Source organism: Phoxinus phoxinus, assembly GCF_949152265.1.
Source record: "Phoxinus phoxinus genome assembly, chromosome: 15".
Lineage (NCBI taxonomy): Eukaryota > Metazoa > Chordata > Actinopteri > Cypriniformes > Leuciscidae > Phoxinus > Phoxinus phoxinus.
This window is the reverse complement of record NC_136890.1, coordinates 22,637,220-22,662,245: the sequence shown is the minus strand read 5'-3', so window position 1 is coordinate 22,662,245 and position 25,026 is coordinate 22,637,220. Positions and strand designations below refer to the sequence as shown.

Below are 25,026 nucleotides of genomic sequence, written 5' to 3'. Positions count from 1 at the left end.
TCAAATTCCGCATCCTCTTGATGATAAACAAAAGATTTATAAATAATTTATAAAGTAGCCTTTTTACATTTAATTAAGCATATACGGTGTTCATGTTGCAATGTTATTGTGGTACATTGTGTTACAATTGTACAGTGGACTCTAGGTGTCCAAAGAGTCTAATCCGCCACTCACTGATTAAATTCAGCTGTACATTTTTGGATAAAAGAAAAATGCCACATCAAGTAATAGCCTATTGTGATTGTTATCATGGCTGTTTTGAAGCAATAAGCGCCCTGTTTGATAAAAACAGCACCTGTTTGTTTGTTTGTGTGGCGGGACGCGCAGATTTGATTGGACAGACTGTTAATCCTTCAAAAGTTTCGACAGGTCAAATAGGCGTAAGGAATGCGACAAACTCTACCGACAAAGGACGTTGGACGTGGACGAATAATATTCATATTTGCGAACAGAATGAACATTAGGAGAATGTATCCAATGGCAGTTGGTGAACAAGACTGTGAACTATCAGCCTGTGTCTACTCTTCCATGAGATGCACGCCCTGCAGCCAGAGCCTCGGTGAAGGAGTTCCCACGCATCCCTCCGAGAAATTAAGCACGGGCCATCGCGTAATTGAAGAGACAGCATCATCAGAGACGGAAAGGAAAAGTTTACAGTGTCTGGAAAATGGGTTTCGCGGAAACTCGGAGTCGAGCAGCGGGACAAACAAAAAGCAAAGAGCGCTGCGGCTACTTGTCAATACTCGTGAACGGAAGCGCATGCACGATCTCAACGATGCGCTGGATGACCTGCGAGCTGTCATACCATACACGCCGAATCAAAATGTGAAAAAACTATCCAAGATAGCGACACTTCTCCTGGCCAAGAACCACATCCTGATGCAAGCTCGAGCTTTGAAGGAGATGCGGAGGATAGTTGAGCAGCTGAACGTGACGCAGAATATAATGATGACACCACATATAGGCCTACTGTCGCATTAAGCCTTTATGTCAGCGTTTTTTTTTTTTTTTTACTAGGTCGATGTAATTATGAGTAATATGATCATTGCACACACATGCACGTTCTTGCTTAAATAACATTGTAACATGAACACTGCTTAATTAAATGTAAAAAGGTAGCCTACTTTATAAATGGTTTATAAATCTTTTGTTTATCATCAAGAGGATGCGGAATTTGAAACTGTTTGTTATTGTTAAAATTTCTGTCACATGTGTTTAAGGAGCTGTTGTGGAATTATGCTTTTGTAAGTCCTCAAAATAAATACGGACTTTTGTTCTTGATTTTTGATATAGGCTAATAAAAGAGTTTTTTTATTTTAAAAGTAGCCATATTTACTGATTTTGAGCAGGGTAAAATTAAATAACGAACAGGCAATTGGTCATTTGCCTCCATAATGCAATATAAAAAACATGGATGTTTTATTTTATTTTAAATAGTACAGGCTATTTTAATGCCAATGATAGAATAAAAATAAAGGTTACACATAACCAAAAATAGTTTTATAGCATTATAGCCTACTAAAACATCTTAAGTTCTACAAAATATATTTTCTTAGTTCTTTAAAAAAATGGGGCTTTGACCCCCAGAAAACCAAAACACATAAAAAAGAGCCAATGAAAGCATGTACACATTTGTGGAGAATCTATAGCATCAAGTTTATAGTAGCCATCTCAATAACGCTAAAATGGTTCTTGAAAATAATTTGTTGGACCTTTAAGGAGACACACAGAAACATTGGAAAAGCTTTTTTTATGAAATGCAGGGATTTAAAAGGACATAAATGTTAGACCTAAAGCCATTCATTGACATTCCTCCAAATCACTTTTAATGTTTACAGAATGCCAGTCTTTTTAAATATATTTGGTTTTGATAGGATTTGATTAAGTAACTAAATAGATTAAATCATTCACCATAAAATATAAAACAAAATGTTATTGCATCACCTGTTTTGTCTGAAAAATAACATATGTTGTGGTTCAATCTAACAGCACAAAAAAACAAACACATTGTCATTGGCTCATTCCTTCTGGTCATCATATGGCAGAAATTAATACCAGCTGTTCTCATTTTAATGTTATGAGGAGGGAAATAAACAATAGATTGCTATTGTAGTCAACACAAATCTCCCCCTCTTTCTCCCCTTTCATAGGGGGATTTATCTGGACCGTATAATAAAGGTGATTGTCCCATCTAATCTCTGAGACATAATCGATTATCTTTCTGGCCCTGTAGCCTATATTTTTGTTTTGCAATAACAGAATTGTGTTAGATAAGCAGTAAGAGGATTGGGAAAAGTCAAGCTTGTTTTTTTTTGGAGGGTTAAATGAAAGGTAAACCAAAACCAAAGGTTGTTGCCATTGTTTCTCTTCATGTAAAAAACACTAAAATTGCTGGAGAAGTTACAGTCAATAAAAATATATGAAATCATTGTTGCTAAGGTCCAGTTATGACATTTTGATTAAACATGAAGAGATCAATAATAAAAAATAAAAAAACATATTCACGGATGAATTATTCACAAAAAGATCTTTAACATGCATTTAAAAATAGATAAGGTGAATTTTCAGTTCATGCCGAATTTTAAGAAAAGCATTTTATAGTTAGTCAGTCAAGAGACAGTTTTAGACTTTTAAACTTACTCTGAAATGTATATTAAATAGGCTAGGTCAAATAGCCTAGTTCTTATTTATTTATTTTTCTTAGTTTCCAATCGAATAAAAATGAATAATAATAAAAAAAAACTTGTCTCTGACATTAATGTTACGTAAATAGCCATGATCTGGCAACCTTTTTTGTTTGTTTTACATGATCTGGCAACCTTACCAGCTTTGCCACAGCAACCGTGACGTCAGTTTTCTGACAAATCACTGACCTCCCCTCAAGTCTCGTTAAGAGCTCATCTGTTATCGCGTGATCTTCGCTGAGGCCCACCGCTATTTATAATCGTAAACAGTAAGTATTTTATCACCATTCTTCATATTTTGCGAAAAATAAACAATACGAATGAACAACAGTTAAAATTAATACAATTTAGTATTATTTTATTTTCATGTGTGGTCTCTGGCAAATGTTATAGTCAGAAAATGGCTGAACAATCCTGTTTGCAAGTCTCACGCGCTGTTGTGTTTCATGCTCTCGGGGCTTGTTTATTCTAGTAACCAGATAAAAGCGAAAAATGTTTTATGCGAATTTCATCCCTTAATGGCGAGTTTAAAAATAATAATAATAACCTGTCAGCCAGGTGCATAAGTGTCAACATTACAACATGTTTTTACGGCGCGTAAGCGGTTTGCTGGCCAGTGAGCCGCTGGCTTCTCTGTTGTGCTGTCTAGGAGCAGAAACACCGCGAAAATATGAACGTGCACACTGCAGTTCATTCATTTACCGTCAAACTCCAACATCGTAATCGTAGATTAATTAAAAGTAGGTTTCCTTTTTTATATATATTTCTTTTATAACATGGACAGCCAGACCCAGCGTGCACTAAAAATTAATCTAACTTTTTTTCTCTGATAATTAACTTACTTTTAAAAGCGACTACACGTGCATTTTTATATTGGATGTGTGCAAAATGATGTTTGTTGTTTTTGCATGTCATGTCTACCACAGCATATCCATGATGAGTTATTCAGAAAAGCCTGAGGATATTACAAAGGAGGAATGGTTGGATAAACTGAATAATGTGCACATTCAGAGGGCGGATATGAACAGGCTTATCATGAACTATCTAGTAACGGGTATGTCAGCATTATTTTATAGTATAGTACAATACTTGATTCAAGTCAAATGCACAGATATGTTTAAAATAAATGTATTTTTCACATTACATGACTTTACAATATGATTTTGTTTACTGTATTTTTTGTATTTCGAATAAAATGCATAAACTGCCCCTCTGATCATGTTTCACAGAGGGATTTAAAGAGGCTGCAGAGAAGTTCCGTATGGAATCCGGGATTGAGCCGAACGTGGATCTGGACTCTCTTGATGAGAGGATAAAGATTAGGGAAATGGTTCTGAAAGGTCAGATCCAGGAAGCCATCGCTCTCATTAACAGCCTCCACCCCGAGCTGCTTGACACCAATCGATACCTCTACTTTCACCTTCAGGTAAACATCTGACCTCACATGGACATGATGGGAGGGAGGGAGATGTCTAGCAGAGCGTTGTAGAGGAATATAGCCAATGCAAACCATGACAAAATCAATGGACGTTGCGTTTTTCCACAATGCCAAATGTTCCAAATAAGAAGACAAAAAAGTACTGAAAAGAAAAATCCTAACTCAACCTTTACTGTAAAATTGTGTATTTTTTTTATTTGAAACTTTTGTAGCAGCAGCATCTGATTGAGCTCATCCGTTTGCGGGAGACTGAGGCAGCGCTGGAGTTTGCGCAGTCGCAGCTGGCCGAACAGGGAGAGGAGAGCAGAGAATGTCTTACTGAGATGGAGCGGACACTGGCACTGCTCGCCTTTGACAACCCTGAAGAATCGCCGTTTGGAGACCTGCTCAACATGATGCAGAGGCAGAAGGTATGCGTGTTGCTTATTTGTGTAGGACGTAACCATCACAATGGGTTAGTGCTCCTTGTTTCCATGAAAGTCGATTCTCCTTTTTATGTACAGTATGCGTATCTAGAGTCAATTCTGCTCTTGTACCTCCTTCCTTAATGCTTGGTTCTGTCTCCCTCTATAGGTGTGGAGCGAGGTAAACCAGGCTGTTCTAGACTATGAGAACAGGGAATCTACTCCAAAATTAGCAAAGCTGCTGAAGCTTTTACTATGGGCTCAAAACGAACTGGACCAGAAAAAAGTGAAATACTCCAGAATGACAGACCTTAGCAAGGGCACCATTGAGGACCCCAAGTAGAGACTAATTCACATGGACTTTTTGTTGTTGTTCTATTTATGAACGGTCAGTGACTGGATGGCAAATATAAATCTCTCTCTATATATATAATGCTTTTTTTCTTGATTCCTCTATAAAAAAAGTAATTTAAGCAACAGTATGATTTTATTTCAAAACTATACTGATTAATAACAGTAAAACTAGATGTTATTTCAATCTACCATTTACTATGCTGGTAGCCTATTTTCTGAAGAACAGGAATATTCCTATGGTAATTTTGTTTTGTATTATTTTTCATCATTTTCAGTCTGTCATGTCATCTGTGTTTTGTGTCTTTTATTATTTTTTTCCCCCATGCTCGTCACTCTTTTCACATACTATACGGTGTCTTCGTGCTTGTTTTAGGCTGTGTTTTTGAGGAAAATATCAGCTCCTGGTTGGAAAGAAAACATAATCCGATTTATTGCACTGGAAACTGATGTAATGTAACTACTTTTATCATGAATCCAATAACTTCATTTATTATTTAATTTAAGAGCAGCTACAGATGGTTGTAATGTTGAGTAAGTAAATGTTTTAGACTTCCATGATATAAGCTATTTTAATTACAAAACAACAAATGATGTTATTACTAACCTAAAGCATTTGCCTTATATTAATTTTTGTTCATATTTTGTACTGCTTGTTTGGGAAAAAGTTGATTTCACAGTAGATTTGTTTACTTGAGTTTTATTATTATTCACATTTATAAGGTCGAAACTCCTCCAGATTCCACATCGATATGGTTCCTACTTATTGTCGTCTTGCGTCATCAATTGTACAAGAATAACCACATTCCTACAGTCTTTATGATGCGTCGGTGTCTCCTCAAAACTTGTAGGTGTGGCGCGCGATCGTCTCCTCCTATGCGTTGCTTACGCGCCCTATCTGAATATGCAATTGTAAACTTTCCTGTTCGGTAAAGAACCGGTGCTCAGTGTCCAGTTCTTATTGGACTGAATGGCTGCTGAGCAAGAAGCACATCGTTTCAACCCACCTGTGGACTTTGTGAAAACACCTTGCAGAAATGTGTGCTACACGTCCGGGTTCAAGATAATGCAAATTAACGACAAGACAACAACGACAGTATGGCCAAGGTATGATGAAACTTGCTTATTAACGGAGTTTTTTAATTTATTTAAACTTTTCTAAACAACACTCGTATTTCTGCGTTAACTTAATGGTATCTCGGCAAACTTTCTGCTGTAAATAAAACACCTGAGCGGCATTCTCGTATGATCAGCGCTAGTTGTCAATGGGCACTGAAATTCACATCGCTGTTTCTCCTCCTTCCTGCTAGTAGTTTCGCTTCCTGGCAACGGGGTTGCATTATAGAAAAGGTTCTACTTTGCCACTGCGGTCCCCTGATAAAGTTTTTGGTGGATGTGTCCTAATTGAGTCTTGTCCTTTTTACAGCATTTTAAAGAAAAAAATCCAAATAAGCTTTACATATCTTTATCGGAAAGGGTTTAAACAATGTGGTTCATGCTCATTCCATTTATGTTCATCAAATGTCTGGAATTTGATCAGTTTATGTCTCGGTTGTTGAATCTTTTAATGCTCATTCAAATATTTCCACGTTAAGACATTTTCTGTAAATAAAAGCAGTTGAAAGTAAACGGTTTCTTTTTTGTTGTTGTTGATGCTGAGTTGATAGAACAAACACACTCTTAGTTGTTAGCAGGTGTACCAAGGTTCTGAATGAGCTGGATTCCATCCAATTCCATCTTCCTCTGGCTAGCCTATTTAACGCATTTTACAAAATAAAAAAAAGTTAATTTAGAACTAAAAGAATCAGCATTTGTTTTTGTTTAATAGATCAAGCAGGTCAAACACATTTAAAAACAGAGAATAAAAAGAGAGACAAAGGAACAAATAACCAGTGGGTGGGGGATATTAAAATACAGTTCATCCAAAAGCCAAGGAATGCAGATAGGACCAGTTATACAGAAAAAGCAGGATCCACCTTAATCTTCAAGCGAGAGCGAGGAATGCAGGAAAAGTCTGTCAGAGGATCTGAGAGGCCGTGAAGATTGCTGAGAAGTTCGGACAGATATGATGGGGCTACAGTACACCATTGCACTTTATAAACAAATAGCTTAGTAGAATCTTAAAATGGATCCTATACTGCTATGATAGGGTGGAAGATTTTGCATAAATATCCTATGGCATTAATTGAATATCTACCTAATTAAATTCACATTAGTAACTGCGTGTTTTCAGTGAGACCTGATTGAGATAGACTGTTATAATTGTAACATCCCACCCGCTGCAGGACACTGGCGCGGACGTGGACCCTGATGCTGCTGTTGGCCACATGTTTTCTCTACTGGTCACGGATGGCCATGCCAATCTGTGCTGTTACCATGGCAAAAGAATTTGGATGGAGCAAGACTGACACTGGCATGGTGATGGGTGCTTTCTTCTGGGGTTACTGTTTTACTCAGGTCCTTGGTGGCCATGCCAGTGATAGGTGAGTACTTTTGTGTAGCCCACAGGTCATAGATAAGTTATGGCAAGTGGTAGATGATGAATAACATTGTTTTTATAGGATAGGAGGAGAGAGAGTACTGCTGCTGTCCACCTCCTCCTGGGCCGTTTTGACAGCTATCACCCCCCTTCTGACCAAAATTGGACCCCGACCTCTTGTTACCATGACAGTGACCAGATTTTTATTGGGTGTAATGCAAGGTGAGAGCACTGTGAGATAAGGTCGAGGAGTTAAGGGAGAAAATTGTGAAAATAATGAGGGGGAATTAGAGAATCAAAAGAGGAATAGAAAAATCTGTCTGCATGTTTGAACTACAAATTTTAGCCAGAATGTCTGTGAGATCTGATGCTGGGAGCATTGGCTCGGCTGTATTTACTAGGGTGGGTCTGAGTTAGTTTAATTAGAATAAGCTCATCCTGACTAATTTCGATAGTTCATTTTGCACAACACACATTTTTTATATTCACTTACATTTCATCTGTGCCTAATGGAAGCCCATTTTTAGCACATAAAAAAAAAAGCTTTTAGTAAATGTTATAAACAATTTTATTTGAACCCCCATTGCAAATCAGGTTTATTGGCAAAATGCACAGACTTTCTGCTGTTTGCAATGACCAAATCAAACAAAAGTAATTGAAATAGCTCAGTGGTTGCCCCAAAATCTCAAAATTATTCAACCTCCTGAATAGGATCCCTCACAACAGCACAAATCTGCAAAACAATGCTGGTTGCATAAACATAGCCATTATGTTAAGACAGTGTCTTAAGTTCTAGTATGACCCACTAGCAATTAGTCAGGGGCAGTCATGTCTTAGTTATCAAATTAGACTAATCTATGTTTTTAATGTAACTGATGTAAAAAAGCTATGGACAGTCTTAGAGAAAAAAAATGTGATGTCTACCTTGTTAGACTAGAAATGTATGCAACCCAATCTCAAGCACACCCGATGCAACGAAATATCTGAACTGGCTAGGTTTGTTGAGTGTCACGTTTGACTAGAAATATGACCAGGTCAAAAGAATGGTCCAAAAAGTTAAGAGAAGATCATCTCCCTTCACAAACAAGAAACAGGATACAAAAAGATAGCGAAGGCACTAAATGTTCATAGAGACACAGCTGGAAGCATAGTTTGCAAGTTCAAAGTTAAAGGAGCAGTGGTTACTGGACGGGGCAGAAAAAGGAAGCTTTTAACAGCTGGAACCAGATTTCTGAGAAAGCAGGCAAGAAAAACCTCGATTGCCAAAGGCTGGTGCCTGGTTATACATCTCGTTTGCAGCAGGTTATAACAGCAAAAGGGTGTTCTACTAAGTACTAAAGATGCTTGCCATGAAGGGGTTGAATAATTTTGATACTGCGGAAATTTTCTGTTGAATTTGGGGAAACTACCTGAAACATTTGTTTTGTTGAGCTATTTCAATTTTGTTTGATTTGGTCATTGCAAACAGCTGAAAGTCTGTAAATTGCCTATAAATCTGATTTGCAATGGGGGTTGAATAATTTTGATTAAAACAAGAGCCACAGAAAGCTCTCAGATTTAATCAAAAATATCTTCATTTATGTTCTCAAGATGAATGTAAGTCTTGAAAGGCTGAGTAATTATTGATTATCATTTTTGGGTGAACTATCCCTTTAACTCAAAATGTTGACTTAGTATTTCATAATTTTTACATTATATCCCGTAATTATGACTAGCATTAGCATAATTGTGATTTTTTTTACCTTGTTGTTAATATTATTATTATTATTATGACTGTTTGTCATATTTGTAATTTATCAAAGAATGTTTGTTTTATGTGCATAAATGGGCTTCCATTACCCCTAAAGAAAAAAGGCAAAAAGGACTTCAAAGTGACCACTGCATGTCACAGAGTAATTCTCAGTAGCACATGATTGTGAGTTATGCTATCTCTGTTTTTAGGGGTTCACTACCCTTCTCTTGTCAGTGTCTGCGCTCAGCGTGTGACTGAGGGAGAGAGAGGTTTTTCGATGAGCACTCTGGCCTGTGGGTGCTACCTAGGGTGAGAATAATAAACGTCTATTCCCGGTCATTCCAATTTTTGTCCACAGAAACTTGTTTTTATTTTTTTAAGTGTAAAATAAAACTGATTCTTAATCAGCACTAGCACCTTTGGAATTACATAACTTAAGTGTTCTATACTGTTCATGGTTTCTCTCTCAGGATGATGCTGGTTGGAGGTGTGGGCTCCCTGATGCTGGACTGGTTTGGATGGGAGAGTGTGTTTTATGGAGCTGGTCTCCTTGCTTTTTGCTGGACCTTTTGTGTGTGGAAATTCCTTTTCCAAGGTATCTTTAACCTTTACATGTTTAAATGAAGTAGCATTCATGATTGGTGAGGGCTATTTTATTGCTTTAATGGTCAGAATTGGTATAATGAAGTCTCTTAGAGAAGTTGCAGTGAATCAGAAACAATAAGTATTGGTGTTTGCCATAGCAACTGTGTGGATAGAGTAATTGGACCTTTTTTGTCAGTGTAATTTCACAACACCCTGTTTTTAAACATCTGACTCACCATTCAGCACCATGAGTATTCAGTACTGAGGTTCCTGCTATATCGTCTTATGCTGTCTTCAGAAATGGTGTTTGTTACATCTTACAGTTTTAAATGTGTCAGTTTGTTTGTTCGTCACAGGTCCAGTTTTTTCCTTTGACTCGCTGTGGATCAACAACAATAACATTCCTGAATCCTCTAAAATCAACTGGCTGCATCTCTTCAGAGAGCCTAGTGTCTGGTGAGGTTCAAAACATTTGTCCCTCATTTTACTCTCTACATTAACTCATTGTTATGTTCGGTTTTCCATTTTTTTGTGTCGTTTTCCCGATAAAGGTTAAATAAAAACAGATGGAGAGAGTTTCCAGGGCCTCCCCTTAATGATGACTAATGTTTAGGGAACTCATATTGTCATATGAGAAAATGTTGATTGGTCACAAACTCAAAGAAACATGTATTTCTATTTAAATGTATATATAGATAGATGTTAACATTTGCTAAGTGCATGTGTTTGTGTGTGTGTTTTAGGGCCATGATCATTTCTCATCTATGCTTTAGTAGCACCTATTACACCCTCATGTCATGGCTACCAACCTATTTCAAAGACATGTTTCCTCATGCCAAGGTACCCCCGTCATTGTCGCTTTTACTGATTGTTTCCCTTCTTATTTGTATTCACACTTCCAGTTTGATTACCAATGCTGTTAATGTTAATATGTTAGTAACTCTATATTGCGGAGGTTTTCCTGTTTTGGCCGTTTGATGTTGTCATTTGTTAAATCTGTTTTGTTTGCTGACAGGATTGGGTGTTTAATGTGATTCCTTGGTTTGTGGCGCTGCCCACTTCACTATTTGGAGGTTCTATCTCTGATCATCTCATTAGGAAAGGTGAACAAAATCTACACTCTCTCATGACTACAATTCAGTGAATTGACGCTTAATTCGTATAAATTAATTTGATCTCATTTGAACGTTTTCTTATGATCCTGTTGCACCCCAGTGACTGTTAGGTTAAGTAATGGACCTTCCTGCTTCCTTTTTTCTAAAAATCTAATTTTCTGAGTTCATATGAAATTCATACAAAGTAGTTGCATTTTCACATGAGATCAGGTTGACAAAAACATCTGTCAGTTTCTGGTTGACCCTGATGTTTCTGTAGGTAATCATAATGAAATATCTTGGTGTAATAAGTCACTTTTTATGTCTTTATGTCAGGCTGTGGGACAGCAACCGTAAGGAAACTGATGCAGGTAACACAACAACAGATATGAACTTTATTTTGCCCTGATACTGCACAATTACATTACAGATTTTTTTTTTTATTGCTAACTTGCATTGGTCCAAACTGAAGTCACATTTTCAAACCCCTTCAGACACTCAGCGAGACAGAGGTCTTATCTATACCAAACTGTGAATCATTTTTCATTGCTTTCACACAAAATGCATTCAATGACCACATTTGCCAAAATCCATGAACACTTTTGTCATTCATATTTCACTATCTGCAAAACACTATTTGCAACACATTTTCGAATATTTTTTTGAACATTATCCTTTACCATCTTATGAAGTTTTTAGCAGAAGGTTTCCCACTGGACCCTGATCAATAAGAACTTCTGTAGACATACAACAGAAATAAAGTCAAACCTGTTAGTAATAAGTGAAGGTGGAAAGTAATGCTGTTTGTGGAGCACGTCCAGTGCCTGCTTGGAAACTTCCTGCTAAAAACTTTGTTAGGGGATAATGTTCTGACGTAATGTTTCTAGAGAATGTTATCCTACCTTTTGGTAAAACGTTCTGGGAACAAAAATAAAACTTGCCGCTGAAAACATTACTAGAACAAAAAAAAAAAAAAGCAGCTTGGACTCAAATACTGCACATACATGATTATACTATGTTGTTGTTTTTAGTAAGTAAATAACTATATGTAAAGATATAGAAAAAAAACCCGAATTTTCGACATTTCTCATTTATTCTTGTTATATATGCTGTAATACAGTCTGTAAAATAAAAATGTTATTCAAATCCTATAACATAATACAGATTTATGTGGAAAATCATTCAAACTTCAAATTTAAGAGTTCATCATTTATTTAATACTTTCTGTTGGTGTTTTTGGTGGTGAATTCAGTGGTCGGGTGAAACAAGCGTAGTTTGAGACATAGTGTTTTGGTCTGAGTGAGCTTTCAGTGAGATGAACTGCTTGGCCAAGGTTCATGTTGGTAATGCAGACTGTATAAAGAGTTTTGACAGATGCTTGTTAGCAATTGAAAAAGAGCATAATTCATATATAGCATCATAATTGTGTTTGTGTGTGTCTGTTTAAAACATGCTTGTGTAGTTCTGTGCTATGGGAGCAGCCAGTGTGTTCATCTTCCTTCTCTGTAAGACGAGCAGTTTTGTCCAGGCTGTTGCATGCGTGTCTCTGGCTGTTGGGCTGTCCACCTTTAATAATAGGTTAGTATGAACTGTCATATCCAAAACTTGATCTTACAACAACAGCATTGATTATATACACTGATTATGTACAGTGGTATATTGTTTGTGTGGTTTTTATTGTATTTTTTTTCATGTGAAGTGGGGTGTCCGTGAATGTGCATGACCTGGCACCGTCGTGCGCAGGAGCCCTTTATGGTAAGTCCATTTAAAAAAAAAAAAATCTTGTTATTTAGCTCTATTAATTAAAACACAATGTTATGTTTTAGGTGTTATTCTTAACATGTTTCTCTATTTTCTTACAGGGGTTATGAACACATGTTCTGCTTTTTCTGGTGGGTTACAATCCATTTATCTGTAATAAAACCAATTTCATGTAAACAGACTATACAGACCACTGGATATTAATGTGCCCATACTAGTAGGAGAATTAAAATAGTTTAAAATCTTAGAAATAAGGTCAGTGTAAACAATCTGAATTCTATTTAAATACTTGAAAAAAAATGTAAATAGTGAAAGTTATCTGAAATTAGTTTTTAATCTGCACAACTGTGTAAGCTCACATTCAAGTCCTGTGCACTTTTAACTGTAATGCCTTTCTCTTTGCCCATAGCATATGCTCTTTGTACTGTATTTCACAGGTTTGCTGATGGTGTACATGTCTGGCTACATCATTGAGATGACAGGTTCCTGGGAGACTGTGTTCTCCATCCTGGCTCTGGTGAACATCATTGGTGTCACCATATTCATTGTGCTGGGTGAAGCAAAGCGAGTTGATCAGCTGGATCAGCCTCAGATCATTTGAGCGTCATGTTGAAAACAAATTCTACCTCTTGGATGTATATTGGGGGTTCCTTATTTGTCATTTGTAACAAATGGATTTGTGACTTTAACCCTCTAAAACACTGTATAATATATTATTTATTAATTTAAATGTATGTTAAATATTTGGCAGAGCTGGTTGGAAATGATAGAATGAAATGTAAATTTGATAAACATAAGAAGTATAAGAAACACGGTGTCATTTTTGACAATTGTCCTTCCACTAATTTGAATAATTAAACTATCTGATCTGTGATCAACGAGCACTAGTGTACTAATGATTCTATGCAAGTTCTCTCATTCAACAGAAGGTGGCGACAGAGGACAAATAAACCGATTCACAACTTAGGATCAATACAAACAGTACAAAAAATTAGTTACCTTACCTGTATATTTATACGTAAACACACATTACATTAGGTAATATGAGGGTTACTGTTTTGACTTTTAAGCCATACCCTCTCCATGACAGTGTAACTAAGACCCCTTTCATATAATGAAACGGGCCTAGTTCTACAGGGGGAGATGCGCACCATGCGCACGTCGTTGTGATGATGTCACGGGTGGGCGGAGCCGAGCGAGATCTGCTGCATCTGGTACACTTACGTGATCGCGCGGTTCCCGGGGATGCAACCACAAATTTAACATCGGTTTCTTAAACGCACTGAAATTAAATCACGACGCCGGGGCCGACTGAAGCGGTAAGCGATGCATGCGTTTAAACCTCGTTACGCCTTCAGAAAAAAACACATTTTGCTCTGCTTCCTTGATTTATCAGTGGGCTTGGGTGAATTGGTCTTATGTGGTCTAAACGGGAGCGCGAGCTAACAGGCCAGATAATATGGATGCTGGAGCGCAAAGCAAACAAATCACCGGGGCCCTTCCTGGTGATGAAGAAGCACAGCTAGTCAGAGATTTACTGTAAATCATTTCCGTTTGTTTAAGTAATCCATTTCAGTAATCTATTAACACAGTAGATCGAAATCAGTATGTTGTAGTGCATAAAAATGATCCCATTGCCGATCGTTGCTTAGATTCACATCAGTAAATCGCCCCTCATCTTTATATTGTGAATGAATGAATCATATGTGTATTTTCTCTTGTTGACATGACATCGTATTTGAATTGAGATTCCGTGACGCGGACAGTAGTGCGACATTTCTTTCACGCAGACCGAATAGCGCAGTTACGTGTGGATCTGTAAACGGCAGGAATGGGAATCGTGCTGCGATTCTGATTCTGATTTCGATTACGATTCCTTATTAACCTTTCTTGTAGTCCTGAAGTTTCTTTTAGAAACATTAATGCAGTTCGCATCGCATTTAATTTCGCCAAATGATTAAATCATTTCAGATTAGCCTTATTAAACCAGAAATAACTTGTAATTCATTCAAAAGGTATGTGCGCCAATTTCAATGACGTTTCAAAGACTTTTGGATGCGGACTAAATGCTGTCGAATAATTAGCCCTAAATAGATTATAAAAAAAATAAAAATTAATTGATAAATGTATTTTATAAAATACTACTTAACTACACATTTTCATCTGAACGACCAGTTCTAAGATTCAGATGTAAGTTTCACGCTTTCAGTGCACATAACACTTCACGTTAAAAGTCGGCATGAAATGAAACAGAAGTTACAATTGCGTGATGCAGGTATGACGTCCCTTTGTAGGGCAACCTGCAGTTAGCATCACACTGGTTCTCTCGAGGGACACCCCAATATGACACTCCCATAGGCTTTGGATTATTGCTAAAAACAAGCTCTGTGATCAACAAACGTTTGATACTTGCACGTTTTGTCAATCAAGATAATTATCACAGATGAACACACAGTTTATGATTTTTGAAGGCTAAATGCGGTCGCCAGAAGTAAAAAGCTAAAGGTAGGCTATGAACGAACTACACCACAGTCCCAGGAATTCAACGTCACCACCTCTAAGCTTCCAACTACTCTTTTCAGCTTTTATCTTAAAACATTTTTCCAGAACGTTTGAGTTAGAATAGTTTATAAGTGCACAATTATTAGCATAATGAGGCTGTAAAAGTGGACTGAGCGTACCTTTTCGGCGTGATGACGTATAATCTCAAGTGTAGTCCCATTTAGCCACTTGTTAGCAACTGCTTTTTTTCAAGACACGTAATAGCTTAAAAAAAAATCATGAGTGGGCTAATATTGATTTTTTTTTTTAATTGGTTGAATAAAACATGAAAGTGTCGAGCTTGTATTCACCACAGCCCTTATTTCAGCCATTTAACCAAAACCCCATAGAAAAAAAACATCGGAACGATGGAACCGTAAGTGCTAAAATGCTAATGCACTTCTGCGTCTTGGCCTACAAAGTGATATCATACCTGCACCACTAGTCTTTACTACCCTATTGTGTTGAATATCCCAGTAAAACGGCTTCTCGAATGAGTGAAAAGATAGGGCGGCACGGCACTTGATTTTGTCTATCGGGAATTGATGCAAAGATAAACCGCTATCCTACACCATTGTTAATCATGGGTGGGTCTGCCTGAAAGTTTCAGTGAACGATGCTGAATGCAGCCAGGCCCTTACCTCAGCTCCTAAATCCTCATGATGCTTCTGGAAAATGTACATCCATCCATGACACATAACTTTTGTTTGTCACTATGTCATTTTATCATCATTTGATCAGATGCTTCTCATTAACATCTGTATTGAACACAACCTACAAACCTGAACATCGTATGAATATAAGATTCCTTATTTGTATACCGCTGTATGGTAGGCCTATTCGTTAGAAATATTGGCAGACTTTTCTATTTGATTTCTAACTAATCTGACTTCCAAAAATGTGTTCTTGTGAGGAGTCGTCCCACTCGGGAGCTCTGAATGCTTGTCTCATTTTTGGGTCTGGCAGTGCTGAGTAAACTATCTGAGATACTACAGTCAGCTGAGGAAAGCTCAGTGTGCCCAAGATTGATTGGACACAAACCCAGACCTATCCAGACATGAGACAAGCAATCACATGGAGAGACAGATTAACTCTAGCTATATTCTCCCACCGGGATGAAACCATGGCAGTCTTTGTATTTCATGTGCTTTAGTTCACCATAGTAAGCCTGTAATCTACAGTCTACTCATGAAAATATGGATTTGACTGATTCACAGGGCAACACTTATGAAAATCTGTCATCACTCTGCTGGGTTGTGAATATGACATCTGCTGGAAACTGAACCCTGTGATATCCTGTGGTATCAATTTCTCTTTCTCAGGACCAACACAAGAGAATCAGCTGACAGGAAAAGTGTGAGTCAGCTAGTGAATCACGATGAGTAATACTTCTGATCACTAGTAGAGAGGGCTAGTTATGTCAACATTACAGTAGTAAAGGTCAGGAATAGGATTAGTTCAAAATCACTGTATTTCTGTGCAATTGAGCTAATGTTGTCATTAGAAAAATCTTTGTGGTATTGTTCTTGTTATCTGTTCTTGTCAATAGCCTGAACATCATGCTATGACAGATAGACAGAAAACGTTTAAAAAAATCAGTCAAAAACAAGCAGCATGATGTTCTTTGTTGTTTGGCCCCTGTTAAAACCTTTATGCCGTCTTTAAAAGACCCAGCTGCTCTGTATTTTTCCTCTAAGTTGAAGTATTGATTTGAAATCCATTTAAACTACTAATTATCTTGAGTGGTTTTAGTGTTGAAACCTCAAACTATGATCTGGAGAATATTGGAAATGTTCTCTCTGCAGGCTGTTATTAAACAGACATCTGAGATTTTGTTGGATGGTTTTATCTAAACAACAAAACACTTGGAAGTGGGAAAAACTTTGGAAATATTAATATAATGAAATATTTTCTTCTCAAATCATAGATCTGTCAAATTCAGTTGTAGTGTGTCTACACAAATGTCTGTTATGAAAGAGAAACTCACTCCATGTCTGTTCTGTTTGAGAGTATTCCAACTTTGTGACATCAAAAATCCATTTTTCTTATTATTTTCAGTGTTACAGCAAATTAATATTATGCCAATTTACATGCACACATATCAAGCTAAATTATTTATATATATGTATAGCTATATATAGTTCAAAATTAATCAAAATTATTCAACCCCCCACCCCCACTCCCCAGTGAGTCTAATAATTTACAAATGTAAGCTTTTCTAAAGATAGTGTTAGAAAAAAGCATCTATAAATGTTTAGTGGCAAATTAAAAGTGATAATGTCAATATATAATGAAATGCTTTTGAGTTATAAGATTTTATTTCTAATACAGCTATGTCATAATTATTCAACCTCTATTCACTGCTGCTAATTTTAAGTCACTTATTATGGTAAGGTACAAAATTGTGTTAAACACAATTAAGCATTTAGAAAATCTATTACACTGAATTAGCGTGTGCTGCTGCACAAACACACATTTAGCCCATGTATGATGTGCTACACAAAAGGCTGACTTGAATTGCTAAAATGTATTTTGATAGACTTGTAGACTTCTGGAAGAATGTTTTATGGAGTCATGTGACCAAACTGGGACTTTTTGGACCCATGGTCAAACACGGAGGTGCTCCAGTCTTGTTGTTATGGGCGTGCTTTGCTGTGGCAGGAAGTGGAAATCTTGACTGCACGAAGGACATCATGAAGTCTTTGAAGTATCAAGCCATTTTGGCAAAGATAGTGATGCCTTCGGTGCAGAGACTGAAGCTTGATGATGGACTTTCCTGCAGGACAGCCATTCCAAACTACCGGTATACATCCAAATCTACTGAAGCTTGGTTCAGGCATCAGTCGTAGAATGTTCTTGATTGGCCTGTACAGTCTTCAGATTTAAATCCCATTGAAATTTGGTGGAATTTGAAGAAAGCAGTGGTAACGTGAAAACCAAAGATTATCAATGATCTGGAGGCTTTTTCTATCCAAGATTGGAATGGGCCAAGATTGCAGTAGAGAGGTGACAGACGCTTCTACGCATTTATTGGAGGTTGTAAAGAATAAAAGATTCTGCACAACGTTTGAATTTTGGGGGTAGAATAGTTTTGTACGTGAATGTTTAGAGCCATTTTATTTTTTTTATTTTTTTATCAGCTTTCTCAGAATCACTCAAATGTGTATTGATAAACTTAAGATGCATAAGAAAAAATAATCCTAGGCACTCGAGTAGTTAGTTTTTAGAAAAATATAAAAAGCCTTTATTCTTTCATGGCTTAGATTTTAAAATCAGGCAACAAGCAACAGCACACCTACGCGTTGCGGCCAATAAGCCTTCATCAGGGTGTCTTTGTAAAAAACTTTGTATGTAGAAATAGATTGCAATTTAATGCAATTTAAAATTATTTCAATCTATATATATATTAGTTGCAATCACAATTATTCTCTATATATATATATATATATATATATATATATATATATATATATATAATTATTCTCTCTCACTATATATATATATATATATATATATATATATATATATATATGTGTGTGTGTATATATATATTTTATATATAATATATAGTTAATTTACAATAATAGTTTTTGATATATATATATTATTACATATTAAATATATTTGATAATATTCATGACATAATGTTAAAAAAGTAATCTTAATTGCCACTTAATTTTCCAGATGTAGTGTTTTCTGACATGTTGCCTAATGTGAAAAGGCGATATCTGTGTAGAAGAGTAGACATGTTAGTGGTTGAAGCAGCCTAACCTACAATCACTACTGTGATTTGACAACACCATCTTGCTTAAAGCAGAACTGCTCTCTAATACTAGGAACAAGGGACTTTTTGTAGGGAAGGGAGGGTTTTGTCTACATATGCCATGCCATCTGATTTCAGTTAGACCCCAGATTGACCAAACTACATGAAACATATTGCAGGTCACACTGAATGGTAAATTTCTCGCACTAGAATATGGATTGTATAATAAATAAAGGGTAAAAAATAATATATGTATAAAAAATAAAAGGGAACTTAAGTAAATTTATGGTGACTGACAAAAAAAAAAGCCTGATAAAGAGAGAGAGTGCAAGAATAAATCAATAGATGTCCTTAGAAGCAAATCATGAGGATCCATAATTATTTTAGATTTATGGCAATGATTATGATGAAGGTCTTTTGGAATTAGGCCAGTGTCCTTTTAAGAGTTTGTTGTAATATCATCCAGCAAAGTGTGTTTGTGTGTGTTCAGATTGTTGAGGACCTGATACACCATGGCTGACCAGCAGAGGCAGCGCACTCTCTCCACCTCTGGAGAATCACTCTATCATGTTCTGGGTGTCGAGAAAGTGGCCACTGTCGATGACATCAAGAAGTCATACAGGTGAGTGTGAGAAGCTCCGGCCCTTCCTCTGCATCCCCCTTCTGTTCTGCTTTATCTCACCGTGGTTTTCATCAGATGTTCATCGGCTAAATGCAGCACACAACAATGTGAAACCCTGCAGCTCAATAAAACTAAGTGCATTCAGGGACTGTTTCCCATGCACAGTTTTAGCTTACTAGGACTATACGAAAATAATGGATCTCATTATGGAGTGTTTTTTAAAGAGATATCACAGTGTGAGATTTTCATGGTACATTAACCTATACTAGAAATATCTCAGCATTGCTATCACTGTATTGTGCAGCAATAATATTCAATACCAATTTATAGCACAAAAAATTTTTTTAAAATGTTTTTTAAGATAGATATTGAATTAAACAAGATAACTATTTTTTTATATATTTTTTTATTAATGTCCGGTCTGTTGAGCTAAGTCTGTTATATTGATACCAATAAAATGTATATATTTTTTATTATGTCCAAATACCAAAATCTGAATGCATTTAATGTAGTTTGTCTTTTTTTTTCTTTAATCTTTTAAAGAAAACTGGCATTGAAATATCACCCTGACAAGAATCCTGATAACCCTGAGGCATCCGATAAGTTTAAAGAGATAAACAATGCCCATGCCATCCTTAACGACCCAACAAAGAGAAACATCTATGACAAGTATGGCTCTCTGGGACTTTATGTGGCTGAACAGTTTGGAGAAGAGAATGTCAACACTTACTTTGTTCTGTCCAGCTGGTGGGCCAAGGTAAGACTCCTAGTGGCATTTCAATAAAAACATATAATGACATCAGCAGTGCAGTATAGAAACAGACATACAACACGACCCTTCAAAAGTTTGGTGTCAGTTCGATTTTTCCAGTGTTTTTGAAAGAAGTCTCTTATGCTCACTAAGGGCTGGTTCACACAGAACACATTTTTGCTGTTAAAAACACAAGATGCAGGTTACACAAGGTCTAGAGATGCGTTTTTTAAAAGCTGAACTTCTTTTAACTTGAGTGCCGCGTTTTTTGAATGCTGTGTCATGCGCGAGACGCTGCAAAAGGCGTGAGCGCAGCGGTCAAAGACGTCCGTCTAGCGCGCGTTTACATTGAAAACTATGGAGAAGTGTCGCAGTGGATTGGAAAAACGTGTGTGAACATTCTCTGTAAGGATGCATTAATTTTATATAAAATACTGTACAAACATTATTTATAATGTAAAACACTATTAAAATCGAAAATAGCTGTCATTTTTATTTATTCCTGTGATGACAGCTTATGGTCAGCATTCTTCGATGCATAAAAAGTTCAACAGAACAGCATTTATTTGAAATATAAATCTTTTACAACATTATAAATTTCTTTACTGTCGCTTTTGATCAATTGAATGCATCCTTGCTAAATAAAAGTATTAAATTCTTTCAGAAAAGAATGCTAGTGCAATTCACTCTATTTGATTGTGCTGCTCTCTGTCTCCCCCTACAGGCTCTGTTTATTTTCTGCGGCCTGGCTACAGGCTGCTACTTCTGCTGTTGCCTGTGCTGTTGTTGTAACTGCTGCTGTGGGAAGTGTAAACCACGGCCACCTGAAGGACAGGAACAGGAGTTCTATGTCTCCCCTGAGGACTTAGAGGCCCAACTGCAGTCCGATGAGAGAGGTTAGGTTTGCTCATGTGTGTTATACCCCCGTAACATGCAGCATGTAAATAGCTTTTCCTATTGTCCTGAAGACTCTTTGTTTAAACCGTTTTTTTCCCTTTTGATATGTTTCCACAGAGGCAGGTGGAGGTGAGCCTATTGTGATGCAGCCCTCGTCTGCCACAGAAACCACCCAGCTAACGTCCGACGGTTACCATTCTACTTACCACACTGACACCGGCTTCAACTAAAAGCCTCACCCTCATCACCTCCACCCCGTGGCTTGTCTCTCGCCACTCTGTGCCATCTAGCCGAGGGGAAAAAACGAATGGAAAGAATCCTTCAACTACAACTTAAAAAAGCCTGTTTTCGAGAGGGAGGAAAGCCAGCGATGGAGCTGAATTCCTTAGCCTATCCTGTCCCTTATTCACGCACCACTTCCATCACCCACACAAGAGCGGCACACATCCGCCTCACCGTACCGTAACTTAAAAAAAAAACGAGCTTAAGAAAAAAAGATAAAAAAGATCCTGTCGTTTACCCTGATCTCTTTGTTGCCTTTGACCTCCGATCTTGCCTTCCACTCGTTCCCTCGCTCCTCCAGCCAGATTTGCTCGTCGTCCTGTGGCATGCACTGTTCCTTGACTTTGTTAAATGAAATTTTCGCAGTTTTTGGGTATATTTATTGACATGAAATGTTTGTTCCCAATTATAAGTACTTGAGTGTGGTTTAAAGTTGACTCCGTGAACTTGCCATAGGTGTTCGAAGACTAGTGCGGCTGCACTGAGAAAACAGCAGGAATATATTTCACTCCTAAAATCTCGAATATTCTCTTTGCATACCTCTCCAATCCTCCTGGTTTACCCAGAGTTTGAATCTTTCGTGTCCCTGTAGGCCATTTGATCTGCTTTGTGTCATGAAACATTCTACATTAATTGGGTTCTTTGGATTGCTTCGCTCTGTTTTTTTCGTTTCATTACAGCTATACTTTTGTTTTGAGAGAGAGAGAGATACATATGATGCAATTGATAACTTGCCATTCCTTCTTAGTATTTTGCTCATTTACATCTGGGTGTTTGTGTTTCTGTGTTGTTCTGTGGACTATTTGCAACAAGCTGAGCCAAAATTAGGACTCTTCTCTATATGTGGAATGGATTTAACTGTCATCTCTGTGTAGTTTGTAGGTTGTTCATTGATGTGGGCACTCAGCTTTGGTCTTAGTGTTAAGCTCAATTTGGCCCAGTTGTGTCTCTTTTCTCTCATCAAAAGGGAATCGCGAACGTAAACTGACATAAACTCCCGTAGTGTCATATCTTGAGTGTGTACGTAAGGTGGAAACTAAAACCGATGACATTTTTGTATAGATATACAATCTACACACATCACGTGTATGTACAATATATGTATATTTTGGGCATTTTTATATTTTAGTTGTTGGCGCATATAGTTTAGGTAACGATTGTTTGTCTGTGGTTCTGGCCTCTTGTGGTCACTTGAGACTCCCTATGCCAAGATATACTGTATATTGTGAGAGAAATCTTTGCAGTCATTAATTTCTGAGCGGTTTCTTTGTTTCTCTGATTATTTATTGAAGTGGCAAAAACCTTTTTTAACACTACTAGCATCTGGATACATGATCGAAGTTCAATCTCAAAGCTTGAAAGGGCAATTTATAAATTTTACATAAATAATATAAAGCCTGCTTTTAGGACATTCTCTAATCCGTCCAGATTTAAACCGTAAGGAAAATTATTTTGTCTGGGTATTTTTAAATAAATTTGCTTAAGTAATTAGAGGTGGTAAAATAATAAATATGTCATTTTTTATAATTGAAGTAATACTCATGGGATTTTTCTCCTCAGTGTTAAGGATGGAGAGAAAAATACTTAATTGTCATCAAAATAATACTTAAAATCTTAATTGTCTTAAAAACAGCCTTTTTTCTTTGTGCAAAATGTATCTTTTTTTTTGACCTGCCAAATTCTTCCTCTTTCTGAGGGCAGAGTTCACAATAAAGCAAATGCAAGACTATGTAGAGTTTACTAGAGGTTTTTTTCTTTTTCTTTTTTTCTTTTTGCCAGTTACATTTTCCTTCATTTCGTGATGTTGAATAGATTAAAAAACCTTGCAGTCTTGAGCCTGGAATACACTACATTACTTTTAAAATCGGTACAGATTTAAAAACACTAGACATCAAACTCTTGCCGACTTTGTAAATCGTTACAGAGGAAAAACTGGGCATCACTAAACAACTGATGATCACACACTACCAGATCTTGAAACGTGTGCCTTGTTGCTAGGAGACGTGTGACAATTGAAAACAATATGTGTTAAAAAATCGTTTTGAAGAAATATCAAACATGTTTGGTATCCTCCGACTGCATTGAATCAAAATTTGAAGCTATAAATCGGAGACTGACCATCATACACTACATGATTTTCTGTGAAATCTGTCAACACAAATCTTCAGACTGGCCCTGACTTTCGGCAACTAGCGTCAACATGTCCAGGACTGTAAAAATCTGGGCAAAAGTCGTGTAGTGTATTCCAGCCTTTAACGTTAGATGACTTGAAGATTAAATGAGCTGCTAACGTTTGATACTTATAAACACTTTAGCGTTTATTTGATAGATTCCCCTTTGAGCAGTCTCATAGATGTGGCATTAATTAATGAAACTATTAAACTAAACCATTAAACTATTTTTGTGTCATATAGCCTAGTTTTGTGATAGGATTTTGAACCTCCATTGTGTTGCTCTTGGTTACGTTTACTCTTTGTATTTTCAGTAAAATTGTGAATTAGATGGTGTGTGTGTGGCCATGTCACCAACAGCTGAAAGGCTTTGAGGCCGTATATCTGAAAGTGCTTTAATAACCTCCTTATACCAAACCTGATTTTCTGAATTTGCCATTTCATCGATGCCATATTAACTCGTGCTTTTTACTCAAACATCCCTCACTGCCTGCTTACATGGCAGGTTTGAATTGTGTTTGTCATCTGTCTGTTCTCATTTTTCCTCATCAGTTCTAACTTGAACCTAATACAAATGTCACCAGCCATGTTTATTCACATTTTCTAGTTACTCTTCAAAGGCCAATGATTTTTCATTGAATTGTTTACATTTCGTTAAGTACAATGGCTCTTTCTCCTCTCTCTTACTCTGTTTCCCATTCCCTCGTTCCAATGCTCTAGATGGTTTTTAATGGATGTTAGCCTCAGTGGTCTTTTTTCCTGTGCATTTATCTGTATCAGAACTACACTTGTATAAACAGTATGGCTTATTCATTAAAATGTTGAATTTTAAGTTGAATGAACCTTGCTTAAAGGAGAGAAAAAAATAAAACATACTGGAGTAAAAATGTCAAGAAATTGTTGCATATTATGTCTCCAGAAAGAAGAGAAAATATTTAGTGTAATAATGGTGAAATGGTAATTTTATGCATTTTTTAATTTTATTTATGATCTTATTTTGTCATGTTTATAATGAATTGTCTTCGTTTCAAATGGTATGTTAAATGAATTTGACTCAAACTATGCTACTCATAGTTCTACAGTGAAGGTCTCTTGTACATACACTGAATTATTAAAAATAATAATAGTAGACCTTTATGTCGTAGCATGGTTATTGTATGACTAAAAGATTAAAACATTTATTTGCTGGTGTAAAATAAATGTTTATGAACATTTGATGTGACTGAGAGTAGTCTTCTTAAAATTAAAATAACAAAATGAAAAAAAGTGACATGAAAAAAATAATGAAAATATGATGGACGATGAGTTAAGTGTGAGAATTACCCCATCCTCTTTATGTAGGCTGTATAAAAATAAAAGGCTGAAGCAAGAATGTTTTATAAAGAAAATTATAATTAAACTTTGTTTTTATTTATAAATATAAATAATGTAAAATAAAAACTAGATGTAAACCTTTAGGCTAATGTATTAA

At 36.5% G+C, this 25,026-nt stretch overlaps 3 protein-coding genes across 5 annotated transcripts; all 3 read left to right on the top strand.

The window, feature by feature from the left end:
* The first annotated feature begins 2,847 nt into the window (after positions 1-2,847).
* On the top strand, positions 2,848-6,518 carry gid8a (GID complex subunit 8 homolog a). Of its 3 annotated transcripts, none has more exons than XM_079637106.1 (5): positions 2,848-2,953; positions 3,611-3,738; positions 3,914-4,110; positions 4,335-4,532; positions 4,696-6,518. In XM_079637106.1, the coding sequence occupies exons 2-5, from the start codon at positions 3,618-3,620 to the stop codon at positions 4,867-4,869; spliced, it is 690 nt and encodes a 229-aa protein (XP_079493232.1). In that variant the 5' UTR covers positions 2,848-2,953; positions 3,611-3,617; the 3' UTR covers positions 4,870-6,518. The 3 variants fall into 3 exon arrangements, with proteins under 3 accessions (XP_079493232.1, XP_079493233.1, XP_079493234.1); XM_079637107.1 differs by lacking the exon at positions 2,848-2,953 and adding an exon at positions 2,965-3,428 and having other exon boundaries at positions 4,696-6,503; XM_079637108.1 differs by lacking the exon at positions 2,848-2,953 and adding an exon at positions 3,080-3,424 and having other exon boundaries at positions 4,696-6,503.
* slc17a9a (solute carrier family 17 member 9a) lies at positions 5,782-13,408 on the top strand. Its single transcript, XM_079637105.1, has 13 exons — positions 5,782-5,984; positions 7,163-7,360; positions 7,439-7,578; positions 9,298-9,397; positions 9,559-9,683; positions 10,030-10,129; positions 10,417-10,513; positions 10,689-10,776; positions 11,104-11,138; positions 12,230-12,345; positions 12,467-12,522; positions 12,630-12,659; positions 12,966-13,408. Exons 1-13 carry the CDS (start codon positions 5,848-5,850, stop codon positions 13,127-13,129), a joined length of 1,386 nt encoding a protein of 461 aa, XP_079493231.1. The 5' UTR covers positions 5,782-5,847; the 3' UTR covers positions 13,130-13,408.
* A 256-nt stretch (positions 13,409-13,664) lies between these two features.
* dnajc5aa (DnaJ (Hsp40) homolog, subfamily C, member 5aa) lies at positions 13,665-24,794 on the top strand. The gene is made up of 5 exons (XM_079636915.1): positions 13,665-13,847; positions 19,323-19,454; positions 19,998-20,211; positions 20,930-21,101; positions 21,220-24,794. The coding sequence occupies exons 2-5, from the start codon at positions 19,345-19,347 to the stop codon at positions 21,330-21,332; spliced, it is 609 nt and encodes a 202-aa protein (XP_079493041.1). The 5' UTR covers positions 13,665-13,847; positions 19,323-19,344; the 3' UTR covers positions 21,333-24,794.
* The last annotated feature ends 232 nt before the right edge of the window (positions 24,795-25,026 follow it).

What these genes read in the sequence shown, in the direction of transcription:
- dnajc5aa (XM_079636915.1), top strand. Translation starts at nt 19,345, where the DNA reads ATGGCTGACCAGCAGAGGCAGCGCACTCTCTCCACCTCTGGAGAATCA. An exon ending in GACATCAAGAAGTCATACAG is followed by an intron (nt 19,455 to 19,997) that starts GTGAGTGTGAGA and finishes AATCTTTTAAAG; the next exon opens with AAAACTGGCATTGAAATATC. An exon ending in ACTGCAGTCCGATGAGAGAG is followed by an intron (nt 21,102 to 21,219) that starts GTTAGGTTTGCT and finishes ATGTTTCCACAG; the next exon opens with AGGCAGGTGGAGGTGAGCCT.
- slc17a9a (XM_079637105.1), top strand. Translation starts at nt 5,848, where the DNA reads ATGGCTGCTGAGCAAGAAGCACATCGTTTCAACCCACCTGTGGACTTT. An exon ending in TTTATTGGGTGTAATGCAAG is followed by an intron (nt 7,579 to 9,297) that starts GTGAGAGCACTG and finishes CTCTGTTTTTAG; the next exon opens with GGGTTCACTACCCTTCTCTT. An exon ending in CTGTCCACCTTTAATAATAG is followed by an intron (nt 12,346 to 12,466) that starts GTTAGTATGAAC and finishes TTTCATGTGAAG; the next exon opens with TGGGGTGTCCGTGAATGTGC.
- gid8a (XM_079637107.1), top strand. Translation starts at nt 3,355, where the DNA reads ATGAACGTGCACACTGCAGTTCATTCATTTACCGTCAAACTCCAACAT. An exon ending in CGTAGATTAATTAAAAGTAG is followed by an intron (nt 3,429 to 3,610) that starts GTTTCCTTTTTT and finishes TGTCTACCACAG; the next exon opens with CATATCCATGATGAGTTATT. An exon ending in ACATGATGCAGAGGCAGAAG is followed by an intron (nt 4,533 to 4,695) that starts GTATGCGTGTTG and finishes CTCCCTCTATAG; the next exon opens with GTGTGGAGCGAGGTAAACCA.